At 43.6% G+C, this 18,529-nt stretch overlaps 1 protein-coding gene and 1 long non-coding RNA gene across 5 annotated transcripts in view; one reads left to right on the top strand and one right to left on the bottom strand.

The window, feature by feature from the left end:
- The window catches only part of LOC111963908 (adaptor related protein complex 3 subunit beta 1), a 57,837-nt gene extending 45,418 nt beyond the window's left edge, over positions 1–12,419 (bottom strand). For 3 of the 4 annotated variants that reach the window (XM_070443552.1, XM_023987476.2, XM_023987477.2), the window contains exons 1-6: positions 12,116–12,419; positions 7,132–7,207; positions 6,798–6,872; positions 4,785–4,880; positions 4,095–4,255; positions 3,948–4,014 (exon numbers count right to left, since the gene is read on the bottom strand). In XM_070443552.1, the coding sequence (XP_070299653.1) occupies positions 3,948–4,014; positions 4,095–4,255; positions 4,785–4,880; positions 6,798–6,872; positions 7,132–7,207; positions 12,116–12,249 (609 nt within the window). In that variant the 5' untranslated portion in view covers positions 12,250–12,419. Of the gene's footprint in view, positions 1–3,947; positions 4,015–4,094; positions 4,256–4,784; positions 4,881–6,797; positions 6,873–7,131; positions 7,208–7,940; positions 8,169–12,115 lie in introns of those variants that run through there. The other variant, XM_023987478.2, reaches the window with a different exon arrangement.
- A 406-nt stretch (positions 12,420–12,825) lies between these two features.
- LOC111963624 (uncharacterized) lies at positions 12,826–16,906 on the top strand. The gene is made up of 3 exons (XR_002877278.3): positions 12,826–13,021; positions 13,139–13,234; positions 13,512–16,906. It is a non-coding gene; the product is annotated as an uncharacterized lncRNA (long non-coding RNA).
- The last annotated feature ends 1,623 nt before the right edge of the window (positions 16,907–18,529 follow it).

Raw genomic sequence — 18,529 nt, 5'->3', positions numbered from 1 at the left:
GCATCCTTCTAAATCGCTCATACACATCCAAAACATTTCTCATATTTCACCACAGACTTTTAATTTTTCCTTCAGCTCATAACTAATTGAATGTTCCATTCATGAGACAAGAGAAAGGGGGAAATGGGAGGATGGAGGGAGAGGGGGAGGAAAGGGAGGCAATCAAGTACATTTTATTGGGAGAAAAATCCATTTGTCTGGTCCGTGTTCTATTCCTATAACGCTGCTGGCTGGCAGACTGACTGATTGACATGGCCGGGTATTAATATGCAAACAGCATTAACGCAGAGAGGCGAGGGGGGACAAGGAAGGAGTAGGCGAGGAGAGGGGTAGCAGAATCCGGTCTCTCCCATTAGAAAAGACTGGCCCCTGGTGGCCCCTGTGGAAACCCTGTACATTTACCCATCATCCCTGCCGTGCAGCTGCATTGATTGTGTAGGTGTGTGCGCGTATGCGTTTGAGGCCCTCTGACAACTGGGGAGCTGGGAACCGAAGCGCTAATCATTCAACAATCTGGACAGCTATAGGGAGTAGGCTTCTAAATGACTGGTAAAACCAGAGAAAAGGTGTGAGGTAAAATACGTGTTTGGAATTAGCCTAACTTTGCAACCAAAATTACATTAATTTTTTTATTTATTTATTTAAACAAGCTGTTCGTAAAAAAAACACAAAAAAAACATGGGCGAAACAAATCAAAACAGAGGCAAGGAACACATTGTTTAAACACTTGGTTTAGCAAGCAATTAAGAAACCTCATATAAGCAGAGTTTAACGGACGTGCTTGTGGTTTATAATTGGAAAGGGGCCTAGTTGGGAAATGTATGTGTGGCTTTTAATTGTTATGCACAGCGTGGTTGGTCTCAGAACTAACAGATGCTTGATGTAAAGTTCCAAGTCCGCAAACCTCATCTAGTGCATAGCCCTTATATTGGAGTAAAGTACTGACAGGAAAGAACAGGAACTTTGTGAAAATTGTGCCTGTGTGCATCAACGGATACTAGGAACCTCAGTCCTGTGTTATGTTCCCTTCGACGTCTGTCTCTCTCTCTCTCCCTCTTAGCCTATTACAGTGTCTCTGGGCCTGCCTCCGCCTCTCTTTGTGCATCATCCCTCCCCCACCTCCCTCTCAACTTCCCCCATTAGACGCAGGTAAACTACATGCGCCATCAACAAAACTGACACCCCAATCTATGGAGTCCCACAACCAGCCCTCCCTCCCTCACCTCCCTCCCCCATCCACTTCCACCGTATTATCTACACTACGTGACAAGCCAGTAATGGAAAAATCACACTAAGCAAATGGTTCCTCTAATAACAATAAATTTCGTATAAAATTATGAAGGGCCCAAACCATTTCCTTGCATCTATTTTGTCATGAATTCTAATTAGGGCGCCAGGGAGGCGGCGAGTGCTGGGTCATCACGCCAGAGACGGCGCGCCGCCTTGATTGATGGCACGGTGCAGGGTCGGTCGGCCTACCCTCCCTGCCTTCTCTCTATCCTCTCCTCCTTTTCTATCTCCTCCCTCCTCTTAAATGAATGGGCATCCCACCTAGCCTCTAATCATACCACACACTACCACACACACTCCTCCCTGTTCTCATTTCAATTTTGCAGGAGGTGCAGGGAGAGGCAGGGCGGCGGGATGGGAGGGATCGATCATTTATCTTGTAATGGCTGGATAATAGATCCATCACAGTAAAACAGCTGCACAACCTCCTGTGTTGTGTTTCTCCCTCACCATCTCACCATCCTGTCTTTAACCAGGGGTGTCACACTAATTTAGCGTAAAGGGGCCATCACCGTTCAGACCAATGTCACGAAGGCTACAACAGAGACAGCCAAATATATATATATATATTTTTTTACATCTCTCCAAATATACGTACATTGTAACATACCCAACATAACTGAATTCACTACCTTGGTGATAATCCTTATCTTTTACAACGCACAATCATTTCTAATAAGCGTAGAGGCTAGTTTTGGGGCACAGGTAGGGGACACATAAGATCTGATGGTGGTGGGCCACACTTGGCTCCTGGGCCGCATGTTCGGGACACCTCAGCTTTATATACTGCCCTAGAGACTCATGTGGCACAGTCCATATCTACATGATCAGCCTGTGATTCTCACTCTCCAGAACGATAGCAACTTCCTATCTCAAAGTGAAGGGGAATATAAGCTTAAAGCTTTATTTTTCCTCCAGGCGAAAATAAATAAATAAAAAGCCTAGTCTGCAAAGTGTATATTGTATGACATCTTGTGTAAATGCACTTTAAATAAAGTTTGATTTGAAATACTACTGTGGGATGAACGGTGATAAAACAGGTAATACAAGGCATTTGTAAAATACATTCAAAGATGGTTCTTATGAAGCTCTGGTCAAGATAAAGTGAATTGTATCCATATAAATGCAGATGTCCTTTGAATAACAGGACAAACACAACACGATAGATCACCGACAGAAAGCAAAGAGCTAAAACTGGCAGTAAATAAATTGGTATAGAAGCTCTCTGAAATTCTAATAACAAATCATAACACACAAAAAATATTAAATATTCAACAAAAAAAAAAAGACATTAGCATTCCGGTCTTATTAATCTTTTTCTTCCAGTCCAAAACACAGCGCACGGACTTGTGTGACTGTGCCCTTTCTCGGTGTCCCCCAGCCAGCCAGCCTCATTGAGAGAGTGTTTCAATGGGGAGAAATCATCTATCTTCGTTAGTGACTGAAGCTAAATATGCTATGCATCTGGTCCTGGGCCCCCCCCCCCCGCCCCTTTAGTGCTACGGGTTATTTTATATAATGAGAGATGCATGCAACGAATACCTAATTGCGCGAGAGAGACCGTGTATGGCTTGTATTTACTAACATGCACAGGGCATTCTATATGCTAACTTCAGCACGTGCGCAATTTACATTATTTTAACTAGCCGTTATAGGAGCATATGCATTTCTAGTGACCTTCTGGAGAATATGCACCATCTATTAGCCTAATAGTGGAAGGAGACGCTGTATTTGTGCTTCAAACACTGGAGTTGGAGAATGCCATCAGGCTAATCTAGGAAAAAAATATAACTTGGCCTTAGAAAGCAAATTACGGTGACACCAGCATCAGTGAGAGAATGCCTTTCTAAATCGACAGTTAACTAGGAGCATCTGAAGATGTGTGGATTTAAGTGGGCGCTAACAAAGCATGGCATTGGTGAATGAGCTGAGAGAGAGAGAGGAGAGAGAGGAGAGGAGAGGAAATGATGGGGGGAACTGTTCTGTTGGACTGGACTACCCTCTGGTGGCTGGATGGGATTACTGCACCTAGTAGACCAGTGACGTCATGGATTTGGTTTGAATGAATGCATTGAGTAAGGACTGACTGCTGAACCCATCTGATATCAAATGAATGAAATATGTTTGTCGTCTATCTGATTCAGAGTGATTACAATTGAATCCATACTTATTACTGCTTTGTTCAGATCATGCTGTCTCCAGTGTTTCCCCCAAAGATTTTTCCCCCAGCAGCGGTGTCAAAGTTAGCGTGGGGGGGGGGCCTCTTGGCAACAGAGACAAAATGTTGCTGTTTTAAACCTAATTTCCTGCAATTCTACATATTTTGCCATGGGGCGGAGAGAAAAAATTGGTTTCCTGCGCTCCTAAACATTTTGTCATGGCTTATGCCATGTTCTTACACCATCTGAGTGACTCAAATAATGAGTGCCCCCATGTAATGACATTTGGGGAATTTTAGATTCTCCCTGACCGTCTATTTTTTATTATGGTGATCATTAGTCTCAAAGATAATCTTAGAAAAAAATATAAATATATAGCTCCATTATCTTTCTAAACACTTTATAATCTGGTTGTAGTCATTTATGTTTACAATGAAAACATTTGACCGTCCCAAAACTTACTTGGATTAGCTGGTAATGGGAGCTGGTTTTACTCACAGTGCTTTTGTCCTTCAGCAATTTATCAATGACTTCTATCAGGTGCTCCTTCTGATCCGGATCCAGGCTACGGAGAAGGAAAGCTTTGAGTCAACTCCCAGTTCCATTGCTTTACACACACACACACACACCACACACACACACAACCTGTAGAGTTTCTGGATGGCGTGGGCGGATGTTTTCCTGACGTAAGGGGACATGTCGGAGGCAGCCTCCTTGATGGCCAGCATCATGATGGGAACGATGATGGGAACTCTGATACTGGACAGAACCCTCAGAGCACTGGCTCTGATCAGCTGGTTAGGGTCCTGGTAGAGGACAGATGGGGAATATAAGGATTATCTTAACACACATTCACGAGCGCACACACACACTTCCACAAAGATGTACACAATGAGACAGAGTGAGGAAAGTAAACGAGAAAAAAATAAAAGGACTGGAGACAGAAATCTCTCATGTGGTTTGGGTTAAGAGATACTGAAGACATGATACAGTACCACACACACACACACACTGGGAGGAAGTGAAGCATGGTGTAGAGCTAGCAGGGGCTGAAATGGGTTTTCCAGCTCTGGGTCCTGAGACACATCAGGGTGACGGGGTGGGCTGTCTAAAAAACACAACTCTGTTGTCCACAGAACTTACAGAGAGACAGACAGCCTCTCTTTAAATGGCTCAATAGTCCTACACACACACCTTTATACACGTACATACCAAACATGACACTTTCCTCCAAGACCTGTATGAGTGTGTGGGAATTCAAAACGGTAAAAAGAAAAAACACAAAAAACGCTCTGCATCAAAGCCTGCTGTGCACACACACCACATACGTGTTACCTTGAGGGCCCTCTGAAAGGTGCTGATGGACAGTAGGGCCAGGTCCTGCTGCTCCTCTGCATACCTCACCAGGTACACATACACCAACTTCTTCAGCTGGAACACACACAGACACACGTTGAATTAGTCAATGAAGAAATCCCAAGTCTATCGATTCACTTTTGGGTTGAGCTCAGTACACATACCCAAAATGTTTAGGTAACACTATTCTTTTTTAATTTTTTTTTAATTTTACCGTTATTTTACCAGGTAAGTTGACTGAGAACACGTTCTCATTTGCAGCAACGACCTGGGGAATAGTTACAGGGGAGAGGAGGGGGATGAATGAGCCAATTGTAAACTGGGGATTATTAGGTGACCGTGATGGTTGAGGGCCAGATTGGGAATTTAGACACAACTTTGACACAGTGGAGAGAATGGCTAGACCTTGGATGTATTTCCTGGGCTGGTTGTTTTAGAGTGGGGAAAGCGGAGGTTGAAAGTGTTCCTGTTGGATATTATTACAGTCTAGATGGCATGTTGTTTCGGGGAGAGCAGAGAATGAGATTTAAAAAAATATATATAAAAAAAAAATGTTTTATTTGACTTCAGAAAGTTTGTTTGACTTCCTCCCCCTCCTCCTCCTCCTCCTCCTCCTCACACGTAGCGGAGACTGAGCTAATATTTGTCCAGTGTCCGACTGAGTTAAAAAGGATACTTCGGGATTTTGGCAATGAATGAGTGCAGCCCCCGCACTCCTCCTCCTAGCTCCTTCAAAACACCCACGCCCTTAATCTACTTCCAGAGTCAGATGAACTTGTGGATACCATTTTTATGTCTTTAAGTCTAGACTCTAGTATGAAGGAAGTTGCTAACTAGCGTTAGCGCAATGACTGAAAGTCTATGGGTATCTTGCCAGATACTCCATACACTTCCGGTCATTGCGCTAACGCTAGTTAGCGTCGGCTCACGAAACGACCTCTTACTTCCTTCATACTGGACAGTCACAGACACATACAAATGGCATCCACAAGTTCATCGGACTCTGGTGGAAGTAGATGAAGGGCCGCACTGGCAAAATCTCTAAGTATCCCTTTAAAGGTTGGCCCTGATTCACTTCAGTGTTATTCGGCGTACAGCTGTGGTTTTCAATCATCATTGCTGTGATTAGTGGGTGAATTAACATCATTACTGAGTCTAAGAGGGGACATAACCCATCTGGCCTTGTCTGAGGGGAATCACATCTTATCGAAAACGTCACAGAAAATAGATGCTCAAAATTAGGAATAGTAATCAAATATGCTAATGATTTCATTTCCATTATTTGATCAGTTATCAAATACCAATAACCATACTCCATATAGCCCTCCATCCCTCTCACACACACACACACCTCAAGGCTTTCAAGTCTCGGGTTGTTGTTGCTCGCGCTGGTTGAAGTAAACAAAGCATCCTGATATTAAATCACACTAGTCCGTCAATACTCTGTGTCCTCCAGTGCTGCTTTCTGATTAGAGACAATCAATAACACACAGCACAGCAGCAGCGGGGGGGGGGGGGGGGGAGGGGGGGGCAAAAGCAAAAGAGCGACAGCAGGGCCCCCGGGGGGGGGGGGGGAGGGGGGGGGGGGGGGGGGGGGGGGGGGGGGGGGAGTGGGGGACAAGAGAGACAGAGTGACTGAGCTGCCCGCAGAGAGGTGAGGACAGAGCGAGCGTGAGAGAGAGAGAGAGCCACAGCGAGGGACCTAGCACTACCCTAGCATCTGGTGTGTGTGAGGAGAGAGGAGACGTGGCCACGGGCTCTCCTCTGCCAATTACCCACATGCTCCAGTTCCCTACCATGGGCTGCCCTGCCACACACACACACACACACACACACACCTCACAGGCTGCCCCTCGTACAGCCTGTTTATTCTGCTGATCAATATTACCAGGCAGTGGTTCGGTGGTCTCCTCCTGGCAGTGGGAGGGACCTCATCCATCTTGTCTTAGATAGAATCTACTAAACATTATGCAAACAGAATGGAACTCATACCTCTATATTCTTACTGGCCACATTCTTCACCACAGCTGGGAACAGCTCGGAGGCATTCTTCCCCTTGGCGATCAGCTGTTGACACAACATCACTTGCATGTTTCACAGTATTCAATGTGTTATTAACACTGTACATACAATATACTACAGCAATGTACCGCACTGTAAATTGCATTTTGGAAATTGTCCACCAATTCTTCAAAGGAGGAATGTACAATTGGCCTAATTTAATTATTGAGACTGGAACACCTAAGTACACTTGAACTGAGAATACACTGCACTTAGCGGAAGTGCACTCTCTCAGGCCTGGAATGTGTGTGCAGGTGGTGCTCACCGCAATGATCCTCTTCATGGCGTCCAGTTTGAGTGAGTCCTTATTGCTCTCCAGCATCTCTTTAAGGTCATCATTCCTGGTGGAGAGGAGAAAGAGATCAGAACATGTGCTGTAGGCTATTTAATATCACCACACTGCTTTTTTTGCATAGTGGACGGCCTTCTTTACACCTGACAACTTCCACCGGTGTAGCCAAGAATTCTACACTTCCGCCGGTGTAAAATTCATTAGGCTAATGAGTTGAAGAACGTCATTGAATCGGGACTGGAAAACTGTGGTACACTTATAACAGAGATTTGAGATATTTGATCAAATTACAATCCTATCGCACACAAAAAAAAAAAAGATATGCAGCCTGAATTGATCGATCTCTAGCCGTGTCCTTGGTGGGAGACAGGCCAAAGGTCTGCCAAGACCCAGACTAATACTGATCTATGGAGAGCATTATGTCCTGTATTAACTTGGCTCCTGCTAGAAATTGGTAGTCATGTGGAGAACCTCTCCGCAATACAACAGCCATTTTCAAGAGAGAGTAGCTTACACATACCGGTAGAGAACCATTCTAGTTCCATCAACGTCAAATGAAAATATAGGGTCTCAGATGACCTATTTTCGTAGGATACTCTTCCACACGGTCTACGATGCTCAAACTATCAACAGCCGCTTCAACAACTCATCCCGTCACTGTAGCGCCACACTCAAGTGGACGCATTTAAAATGTCACAGCATCTCTATGGAAACACCGTCAACCCGGAGAACAAGCAGAATCTCACATGATGTTAACCCAGCCAGGCCTACACGACCCTTACCCTTCCACAGAAGAATGTGAAGCCACACAGCAGGTCATTGATGAGAGAGCGAGAGAGCAAAAAAATTTTCTGCATCAGAATGGACTGTTGGGTTCAACACACCAGGCAGATGTTTCACATTGAACAACAACACGAGGAAGAATGGGTAGAGAGCGAATGAAAAACAACACAAAATTAACCATATTGGGAGTTGTTGCCAGGCGCAGAGGAAAGAAAGTCACGTTGTGACTCACGATAATGTCACAATCAATAATCAGCTAGAGAGATGAGGAAACTAGGCGAGTTCGTGAACTTGAAAACACACACACACAAGCATGTGATGAGATACTACTGCAGAGAACCCTTTGGTGAGTGTCTCGTCGGGGCCTCCGTTGGCGTGCGTGAGGGTGCTGCTCCTCCTGGCGAAGTTTGGTCTTTAAGGTGAGCTGAACGTTCTCAGCAGACACCAGAGCTGTCCTCACAGTCCCCACGAGTACACACACACACATTTCCTGACTGTCAGCTGGCTGTAACGTTCGCTGTGGCTACTTCCCTCCAACCGCTTTTGCACTTCACAGGCAACCTCAGCACACAGCACTGAGAAATCACGGTGACCGTTCATAACTGCTACAGCTTCTACAGGCCCGTCTGTTGCTCTCCTCTCTCTGTCCGTCTTCCTCGCTCCTCCTCTCTCAGCTGATGAGTCACAGGATGCCCCCTCCGCTGGCTAAAGCTCCGGCCCTCGCCCTGGCAGACAGAGCTCCCACTGGCCATCCGGTTGTATCCGCGAGTCCACACACACGTTTCCTGACTGTCAGCTGGTTGTAACGTTCGCTGTGGCTACTTCCCTCCAACCCGCTTTTGCACGTCACAGGCAGCAACCAACTGTAGTGGTCACAGGATACCCATTCTGCCGGCTAATGATCTAGCATTAGTGGTTCTGCTACACACACAGACAGACACTACGCATACCCTCTCTGGTATGCTCTCTTCCTCTCTAAACTGAAGCTGTGACTGACAGCACCTTCTCCTTAAATCTCACGTATCAGGCTACTAAGCAATTAAGAAACCATCACATCCTTAGCTCGAAGATGATAACGCGAGTGGCAAGATGAAGTGGCCCTCTTAAATGGCTACCAGTAGGCTTTGACTCTTCATTGCTTGTAAATGCAATGCAGAGACGGGTTGAAGTTTCCTGCCTGATGGATCTGTAGCTCTTGGACAGGGTCTACTTTCTCCTTCTCTCCTCTCCCCGTACTGTAGTTCTCTGCGTCTATGTGTAGCTGGGTGGTAGTTTGGTTCTCTCTGCCTGTGGCCACTTCCTCCAGGGGAAACAGGAAGGCCTTATCAGCCTCGGGGTAAACAGTGAGCAGCTTTCACCACCTATGTCCACAGCACAATGCTTCACGCCTGCCAAGTGCCCTTCAAGGGAACTGCTGACAGGGCTAGATAAAAAGTCCCTGCCAGCCTCACACCACCACCAGAAGAACCACACAGAGTTAGACCGACACCCCAACAACACTACGTGTCTCACTTCATGTTTAAACCAGCCTAGTCTCCTTTTCCAGGTTTTCAAGACTGGCAAGCAAGTCATTCACATAACGACCAGTAGGATAAAGCACTGTAAACAGCTCCAATCAGCTGACGCTATTGAGCCTACTACTGTCTGCCATGTCCTCTAGTGTTTATAACCAGGATGATAATGTTGTCAGACATGGCTCAGATGATATAGCCTAATACATAATCTGACATCACATGGAGGCCCTATAAAAACATGGGAAACTGAACCGCAGTGAAATAATATGGCGTTTTAAGAAGCAGCTGATCACTTGGGGACAACCAGCCAGTCACATGTTGCTGTGCTTCTGTCAAGGCCAGAGCAGTAGAGTGGACCGTGAGGTAACAAGAGCCCAGCCAATACAGGATAATCTACAGAAACGTGACTTTGACACCGACTGTGTCACATGACATTATTCAAACAGCATACTGACTGTGGTTTCATTTCATTGGAGAAAGCTGACTAACACAACGGCCACCTATCGATATGTTTATGACAAATAAAGTGCAAGAGAGGATTAAGTTTACGGCCATTAAATGCACATACGTCAAAAGGCAAGTAAAGTAACATTGACGATAGCTTCATTTAAAAGGAAACATAAAAACTCCATCAGTGCTTCGCTGCTTTCTGACTTACCATTCAAGTCTGCCATCTAGTGTTATGGTGCAATCACAGCGAGATCGAGAACTACACAGAGCAACATATTCTCAGAAATCAATCCCATGACCCTCTGAAGCTATTCCTGGAGAAATAATAGGATTGAATGGGTGTACCCAATATGATAAAACCTTCACCTACCCTTACACCCAGCCATGTCATTCAGATCTACGAGCGATGTGGGACTACTGGGTTGACTTCATAGAACAATGCTATCAGTCACTGACTTGAGTTTGGGGAGTAGAGAACAAACAAAATAAATCTTCATTTGAAAACTATAATGTAAAGGGAATTAGGCTCATGGTGAATATAGAGTGAGTGAATTTATGAATGCCTGACAAAAGCCTAGATTATGTTAAGATGTGATACTGATAGGACAGACTCCCTACTATATCTCATAGTAAAGCCGAGGCATTGTGTGTCATAGTTTGTGTGTGGACAGTGGAATCATTCACACCCCCCCGCCCCCCAGCCCGGCAGGCTCCAGCAGCCCAACCAAGAGTCATCTAGTCTCCATTACCAGACCTGGCCTACTGGCCCTGCCTCGCTGCTCAACAGACCAACCATCGGATCATGTGAGAGGACTTAAGAGATTGCCTTAGGGCCAAACCACGTTAAAATATTAGGCTGACGCAAGTCACTGCTCGACGGAGACAGAGATGGTTGAAAGTGTTCTACTGCCCGCTGCTATGAAGAGCAGCACTAGGCTACATGGAACAGACATACCAGTAGACATTCCATTGTATAATGATGACATGAGCACAATGCAAACATTTTCAATTAAACCTTTCTACGGGTGGGCTACCTCTTAAAACGGATAGAACTGATAGATAAGGGAAACAGTCCCAAGTGTGGAGAAACAGACAAACTAACAGTAAGTGGCTAATTCAAAGCTTCCATGATAAATCATGTTGAATAAACATTCATATGATAATGGCTGACTGTTGGGGAGACTTTCCGGGAGAAAATGGCCTTCAGAGAAGACAGTGACTTGAGGCCTTGTCTGGAGCCAGCTGGGGAAAGACTAACCTACTGATAGTGAAATTATAACTGATCCCAAATCCAACGCTACAGTTTGGGAAACACTGATTCACAGCAAACCCAATCCTACAGCTGAGTAAGTCAACTACTGGGCACGTATTCAAGATCATTATGAAGAAGATTAGGCTATATGGACCTGATCCTAGGTCAGCAACACTTTTTCTGAGATCCTATGTGAATACAGGCCCTGATTTACAGTAAAAGACACATGACTACAGGATGAGGATGGCCGACCTAGTGATGGAACTGCCCTCTAGTGGTATCATAACGTGATGTTGATTGATGACATAGAGCACATTTTACACGTAATCAGTTCCTTTTTATTTCACTTTATCCAATTTATTTAAAATGGGTTGTTTACAAGGATTTTAAACAATATTTCAATGATATGCTACTGTTTGGCACTTATCCTAATCACTTGAGTTTATGACAGTGAGGGGAAAGAAGATGGGGTATTTTTTTAACCTGCGTTGTACCGAGGACCTTGGAGGACCACATTAATTGACTTGGGTAGCCAGACCAACTACAACAGAGCGTAGCCTATGTGCATAACACAGCCAGCATTATGTCCGTGTAGATGTTCATTTAGAATACATTGACCTCGCACAACTCTACAAACATAAAACGACGTGGTGGAAAAACATTGTTGAATGTAAAATGTATGTATGTTAGAGAAAATGTCTGGTGGTGTCTCTTTGTCAACTTGTTGCTTTTTTGTTCATGTAAACATGTATTCCAAACACGCGGCATCTTCGACAAATGAAACATTGCTTGCTGTCAACAAAAGCGTTTTAAACCGTGAAGCTACCATAGAGATGCAGCTGTATATCTAGCCAACTAGTTCCCACTAGCATCCATCTTAGATAGCAAATTAAGTTGCAAACACAGTTTACACACAAGTAGGTTAATAAAATAATTAATTGCTAGCTAATTGACCTACTTTTTAAAGTTGGTGCTGAACAGGCCAAATCCAGCATTGGAGGAGGTCGGGGTAGTCTCCTGACCAACCTCCACCGCTGAATCCGATCCTCCTTGGTCGTTATACGACAAGTTGTTGGTCGACATGCTCAACATTTGACGTTTCACAAATGTACAGAATGTTTTATTGTATAAAGTAAAACTATCGGAAACAAAATCCCAGTCGTTAACAGTTTGATGATGCCAATTAGAAGAAGAAACGCAAAACAAAACTTTGTCCTGAACGTGTAACTTTTACCCCTTATCCACGCAGCACCGGAAGTAAGAGTTGGATACGTTTGTGTCAGAGTCACATGACAGGGGGAAGAGAAATCTGTCGTCCCTAGTTACCACAGTCACAAAGTCATAAACCCCGCCTATTTCTTCAATTCTCTACTTAAATTTGTATTTTAAACTTAACCCTAAGCTTAACTCTAAACTTAACCCCACTGAAATCCTTATGCCTAACCCTAACCGTAAATGAAGACCAAAAGGCTCATTTTAGTTTTCATTCATTTTTACGATAACCTATTATGACTTTGCAGCTGTAGTAGCTCCGTTGCCATGGCAACTTTGGCCGCAAGCCAATCAAATGAGTTTAGGGGTGTACTCAGTGACGCGCGTGCGCGCTAAACGAAAGCGTCCAGTATTTTTGTTATAGCGGTGGCGCAAGGAACTGGAATTGAAGTAAACTTCAGAGCTAGATGATTAGCTGTCTGTCACTACCGTAGGAGAGTCTAAAGTGCTCTGCAGTCTGCATAGTGAGAAATTCAAGTACTATTGTCTGGAGGATAAGCAGCCCATCTGTTTAGTGTGTCAATCTTCTAGAAAACACAAGAGTCATGACTGCTGCCCCATAGACGAAGATGTTCAGGACCTCAAGGAGAAGGTACAACGACGTAAAGACATGCGTTTTTATTGAACATAATACATTTCCTATGTGAGGTGTTTATAAATACTGTATACAGATTATTCTACTGTAAAATAAGGTGTTCTTTCGTTTCAGGGTGAACTCCAGAGAGCACTAAAACCCTTACAGGAGATGCTAAAGTATTTCAAAGAAGCTACAGAAATCTGTACTTCCACAATGCCTCACATTCAGGTAGGACGACGTTGAGTTTAATATAAGAGAAAGCAGCAGTAATGTATTAGATCAATATTTAATTATGTTTGCATTTGGTTGCCAAATGTTTCATAGAGATGGCTAAATCATAATTTTGCACAGCTAGACTGTAGTAGGACTAATTCATTCACTACTGTACCGATGGCTAGCTAAAATCAGACCAAAGTCCGTCAACCAGACCAGGGAATTGGTTTTCTGGATGAAATGTGAGAATTACAGTAACGTAATGTAATAACAGTTCTCACACTGTCTACAGAAACAATTCCAAGACACAGAGATGGAGATCAAGCATGAATTCAAGGAGTTTCAGGAGTTTCTTAGAGATGAAGAGAAGGCCAGGATTGACACACTGAGGCAGGAACAGTTTGTGAAGACTTCAGCAATGGGTTAATAGGATTGACCAGTTGAGACAAGAGATGTCATCACTTGTAAACACAATTGAAGCTATAGAGGATGAGCTATGAGATGAAGACACCTCATTCCTTTAGGTCAAGACTGCTCTAAGTTAACATGATTTGTTGGTGCATTTATACTGATAAATAGTGATAGATAAATATCGGAATTTAATCTGGTAGTTTGTTCTTCTGCATAACTACAAGACTAGAATGGAAAGGTAAGTGAGCTGCATCCTGTCTCTCTTCTCTGTGTGTTCTGAACCGCCACAGCACAACCCCCACTGACTCCTGAATATTCTTCCAGAGCCCAGTGCACACTGCTAGATCCAAATACACAGCTGGTCTCAGGAGCACTGATTGATGTGGCTAAACATCTGGGCAATCTGTAGTTCAAAGCTTGGGAGAAGATGCAGAGGAATGGGATTGTCACTTACAGTTTGTATCCATTTTTTAAATCTTAGTAAATATTGGTGGTGGACACCAATATTGATAATTCGATATGATATTGATATGAGCAAGGCATATCGTGAAAGGTTTATTATTCCTGTTAACCTGACCTGGCCCAATGGGCAATCCGCAAGCAGTTGTCTGGACTTCACAGAGCTGTGGAAGTGAACAGAAAAGTGAAAATGTTATATAGGGCTGTTAACGTTAATAACCTGTTAAGGAGTGACATGTTTTTTTGCTGCAATTTTTGTTGATGCCATTAATCCATTTCTCCATTTCTTCACCGCACAGAACTTTTTAAGCGCACGTGTTTCCACACGGGCCCTTTTAGGCGCAGAACACGACACGGAACACAGCTACAGCAGAGAGGAAGAGAGGCCAAAGATTATGGATATACTGACAAGATACATGTCTCTCCGCCCTAACGATGGGAGTCGTTGTCCAAAAAGCTCCTGCCTATCCTTTCTAGATCCTGCCTATCCTTTCTTTGGATTGGTGGATACATCTCATTATTGTAAACCTTTTTTGAATACTCGATGAGGGTTGTTGAGGTCAACCGCCTGTATTCAATGGAGAGGTGCTTTGCTACTATCCTCATACCAGATTTTCGGTGGAAAATCTGTTTCCCTCCAACAGGTGGCATTTTTTCTCAACTTTTTTTTGCCCACCAGGTAAGGAGTGTTTGTAATGGAGATCAATGAGAGTGTCGAATTTGGTCAACAAAAAACTGAATGGCTTATTTTCCTCATGAGATTTATTTGATCGAATAGAAGTTTCTTAATGCCAAAATTGTTACGAGTGTACTGATGTGTGTATGTGCAGTACCGGTCAAAAGTTTGGACACACCTACTCATTCTAGGGTTTTTCTTTATTTTTACTATTTTCTACATTGTAGAATAATAGTGAAGACATCAAAACCAAGAAATAACACATATGGAATCATGTAGTAACCAAAAAAGTGTTAAACAAATAAAAATGTAGCCACACTTTGCCTTGATGACAGCTTTGACATTCTCTTAACCAGCTTCATGAGGAATGCTTTTCCAACAGTCTTGAAGAGTACCCACATATGCTGAGCACTTCACTCTGAAGGATGCTTTTCCTTCACTCTGCGGTCCAACTCAACGCAAACCATCTCAATTGGGTTGAAGTCGGGTGATTGTGGAGGCCAGGTCATCTGATGCAGCACTCCATCACTCTCCTTCTTGGTCAAATAGCCCTTATACAGCCTGGAGATGTGTTTTGGGTCATATTGTCCTGTTGAAAAACAAATGATAGTCCCACTAAGCGCAAACCAGATGGGATGGCGTATCGCTGCAGAATGCTGTGGTTGTCATGCTGGTTAAGTGTGCCTTGAATTCTAAATAAAGCACCGACAGTGTCACCAGAAAAGCACCATCACACCTCCTCCTCCATGCTTCACAGTGGGAACCACACATGCAGAGAATATCCGTTCACCTACTCTACGTCTCACAAAGACACGGCGGTTGGAACCAAAAATCGCAAATTTGCACTCATCAGACCAAAGGACATATTTCCACCGCTCTAATGTCCATTGCTCGTGTTTCTTGGCCCAAGCAAGTCTCTTCTTATTATTGGTGTCCTTTAGTAGTGGTTTCTTTGCAGCAATTCGACCATGAAGGACTGATTCTCCCCCGAAGATGAGTCTGTTACTTGAACTATGTGAAGCATTTATTTGGGCTGCAATCTGAGGTGCTGAAAACTAATGAACTTATCCTCTGCAGCAGAGGTAACTGGTTCTTCCTTTCCTGTGGCAGTCCTCATGAGAGCCAGATTCATCATAGCGCTTGATGGTTTTTGCGACTGCACTTGAAGAAAAGTTCAAAGTTCTTGAAATTTTCCGCATTAACTGACCTTCATGTCTTAAAGTAATGATCGACTGTCGTTTCTCTTTGCTTATTTGAGCTGTTCTTGCCATAATATAGACTTGGTCTTTTACCAAATAGGGCTATCTTCTGTATTCATAACACCTTGTCATAACACAACTAATTGAATGAAACGCATTAAAAAGGAAAGAAATTGAACAAATTAACTTCACAAGGCACACCTGTTAATTGAAATGCATTCCAGGTGACTACCTCATGAAGCTGGTTGAGAGAATGCCAAGAGTGTGCAAAGCTGTCATCCAGGCAAAGGGTGGCTACTTTGAAGAATCTCAAATATAAAATATTTTTTTATTTGTTTAACACTTTTTTGGTTATTATATGATTCCATATGTGTTATTTCATAGTTTTGATGTCGTCACTATTATTCTACAATGTAGAAAATAGTCAAAATAAAGAAAAACCCTGGAATTAGTAGGTTTGTCCAATCTTTTGACGGGCACTGTATATATACATGTCACGCCCTGACCGTAGAGAGCCTTTTTATGTCTATTTTTGGTTGGTCAGGGCGTGAGTTTGGGTGGGCATTCTATGTCTGGTGTTCTATGTTGTCCTTGTTTTGTATTTCTATGTGTTTGGCCTGGTATGGTTCTCAATCAGAGGCAGCTGTCTATCGTTGTCTCTGATTGAGAATCATACTTAGGTAGCCTGTTCCCACCTGTGTTTGTGGGTGGTTGTTTTCTGTTTTGTGTGTTCACCTTACAGGACTGTTCGTTTATCGTTTTTTCAAGTGTTTCATATTTTAATTAAAATAATGAACACTTACCACGCTGCACCTTGGTCCTCCTCTCCTTCTCCAGACGACGAACGTTACAATACAGTGCATTCAGAAAATATTCAGACCATATTCAGACCACTTTTTCCACATTTTGTTACGTTACAGCCTTATAGTAAAATTGATTAAATTCCCCCCCCCCCCCCTCAATCTACACACAATGCCCCATAATTTCAAAGCAAAAACAGTAAAAGTAAAAACTGATAACATTTAAATAAGTGTTCAGACCCTTTACTCAGTACTTGTTGAAGCACCTTTGGCAGCGATTGCAGCTTTTAGTCTTCTTGGGTATGACGCTACAAGCTTGGTACACCTGTATTTGGGGAGTTTCTCCCATTCTTCTCTGCAGATCCTCTCAAGCTCTGTCAGGTTGGATGGGGAGCATCACAGCACAGCTATTTTCAGGTCTCTCCATAGATGTTAGATCGGGTTCAAGTCCGAGCTCTGGCTGGGCCACTCAAGGACATTCCGAGACTTGTCCCGAAGCCACTCCTGCGTTGTCTTGGTTGTTTGTTTCGATCCCGTCTGAGGTCCTCAGCGCTCTGGAGCAGGTTTTCATCAAGGATCTCTCTGTACTTTGCTCCGTTTATCTTTCCCTCGATCCTGACTAGTCTCCCAGTCCCTTCCGCTGAAAAACATCCCCACAGCATGATGTTTCCACCACCATGCTACACCATTGGGATGATGCCAGGTTTCCTCCAGATGTGATGCTTGACATTCAGGCCAAAGAGTTCAATCTTGGTTTCATCAGACCAGAGAATCTTGTTTCTCATGGTCTGTGAGTTCTTTTGGTGCCTTTTGGAAAACTCCAAGCGTGCTGTCATGTGACTGAATAAATTTGGCTTGGCAACTAAAACCCTCACAAACTTTTACAGATGCACAATTGAGAGCATCCTGTCGGGTTGTATCACCGCCTGGTATGGCAACTGCACTGCCTGCAACCGCAGGGCTCTCCAGAGGGTGGTGAGGTCTGCCCAACGCATCACCGGGGGCAAACTACCTGCCCTTCAGGACACCTACACCACCCGATGTCACAGGAAGGCCAAAAAGATAATCAAGAACAACAATCACTCGAGTCACTGCCTGTTCACCCCACTATCATCCAGAAGGCAAGGTCAGTACAGGTGCATCAAAGCTGTGACCGAGAGACTGAAAAACAGCTTCTATCTCAAGGCCATCTGTTAAATAGCCATCACTAGGCGGCTTCCACCTAGTTACGTAACCCTGCACCTTAGAGGCTGCTGCCCCATATACATAGACTTGAAATCACTGGCCACTTTAATAATGGAACACTATGCCACTCTGACATTGCTCATCCTAATTTTGACATTTTCCTTAATTCCATTATTTTACTTTTAGTTTGTGTGAATTGTTAGATATTACTGCACTGTTGGAGCTAGAAACACAAGCATTTCACTACACCCGCAATAACATCTGCTAAGCATGTGTATGTGACAAATAAAATGTGATTTTGATTTGAGGAGTGGCTTCCATCTGGCCACTACCATAAAGGCCTGATTGATAGAGAGCTTCAGATATGGTTGATATGATATGTGTCTGAATACTTATGTAAATAAGGTATTTCTGTCTTTTTCTTTTTAATACATTTGCAAAAATGTCTAAACCTGTTTTCGCTTCGACATTTTGGGGTATATTGTGTGTAGATTGATAAGGAAATAACATAATTGTATCTCTTTTAGAATAAGGCTGTAACGTAACTTGAATTGTTTTTCACATTTTTGTTGTCTGAATA

Source organism: Salvelinus sp. IW2-2015, linkage group LG5 (assembly GCF_002910315.2).
Source record: "Salvelinus sp. IW2-2015 linkage group LG5, ASM291031v2, whole genome shotgun sequence".
NCBI classification, from domain to species: Eukaryota; Metazoa; Chordata; class Actinopteri; order Salmoniformes; family Salmonidae; genus Salvelinus; species Salvelinus sp. IW2-2015.
Note: the sequence above shows the minus strand (reverse complement) of the source record. Positions and strands in the feature narration are given on the sequence as shown.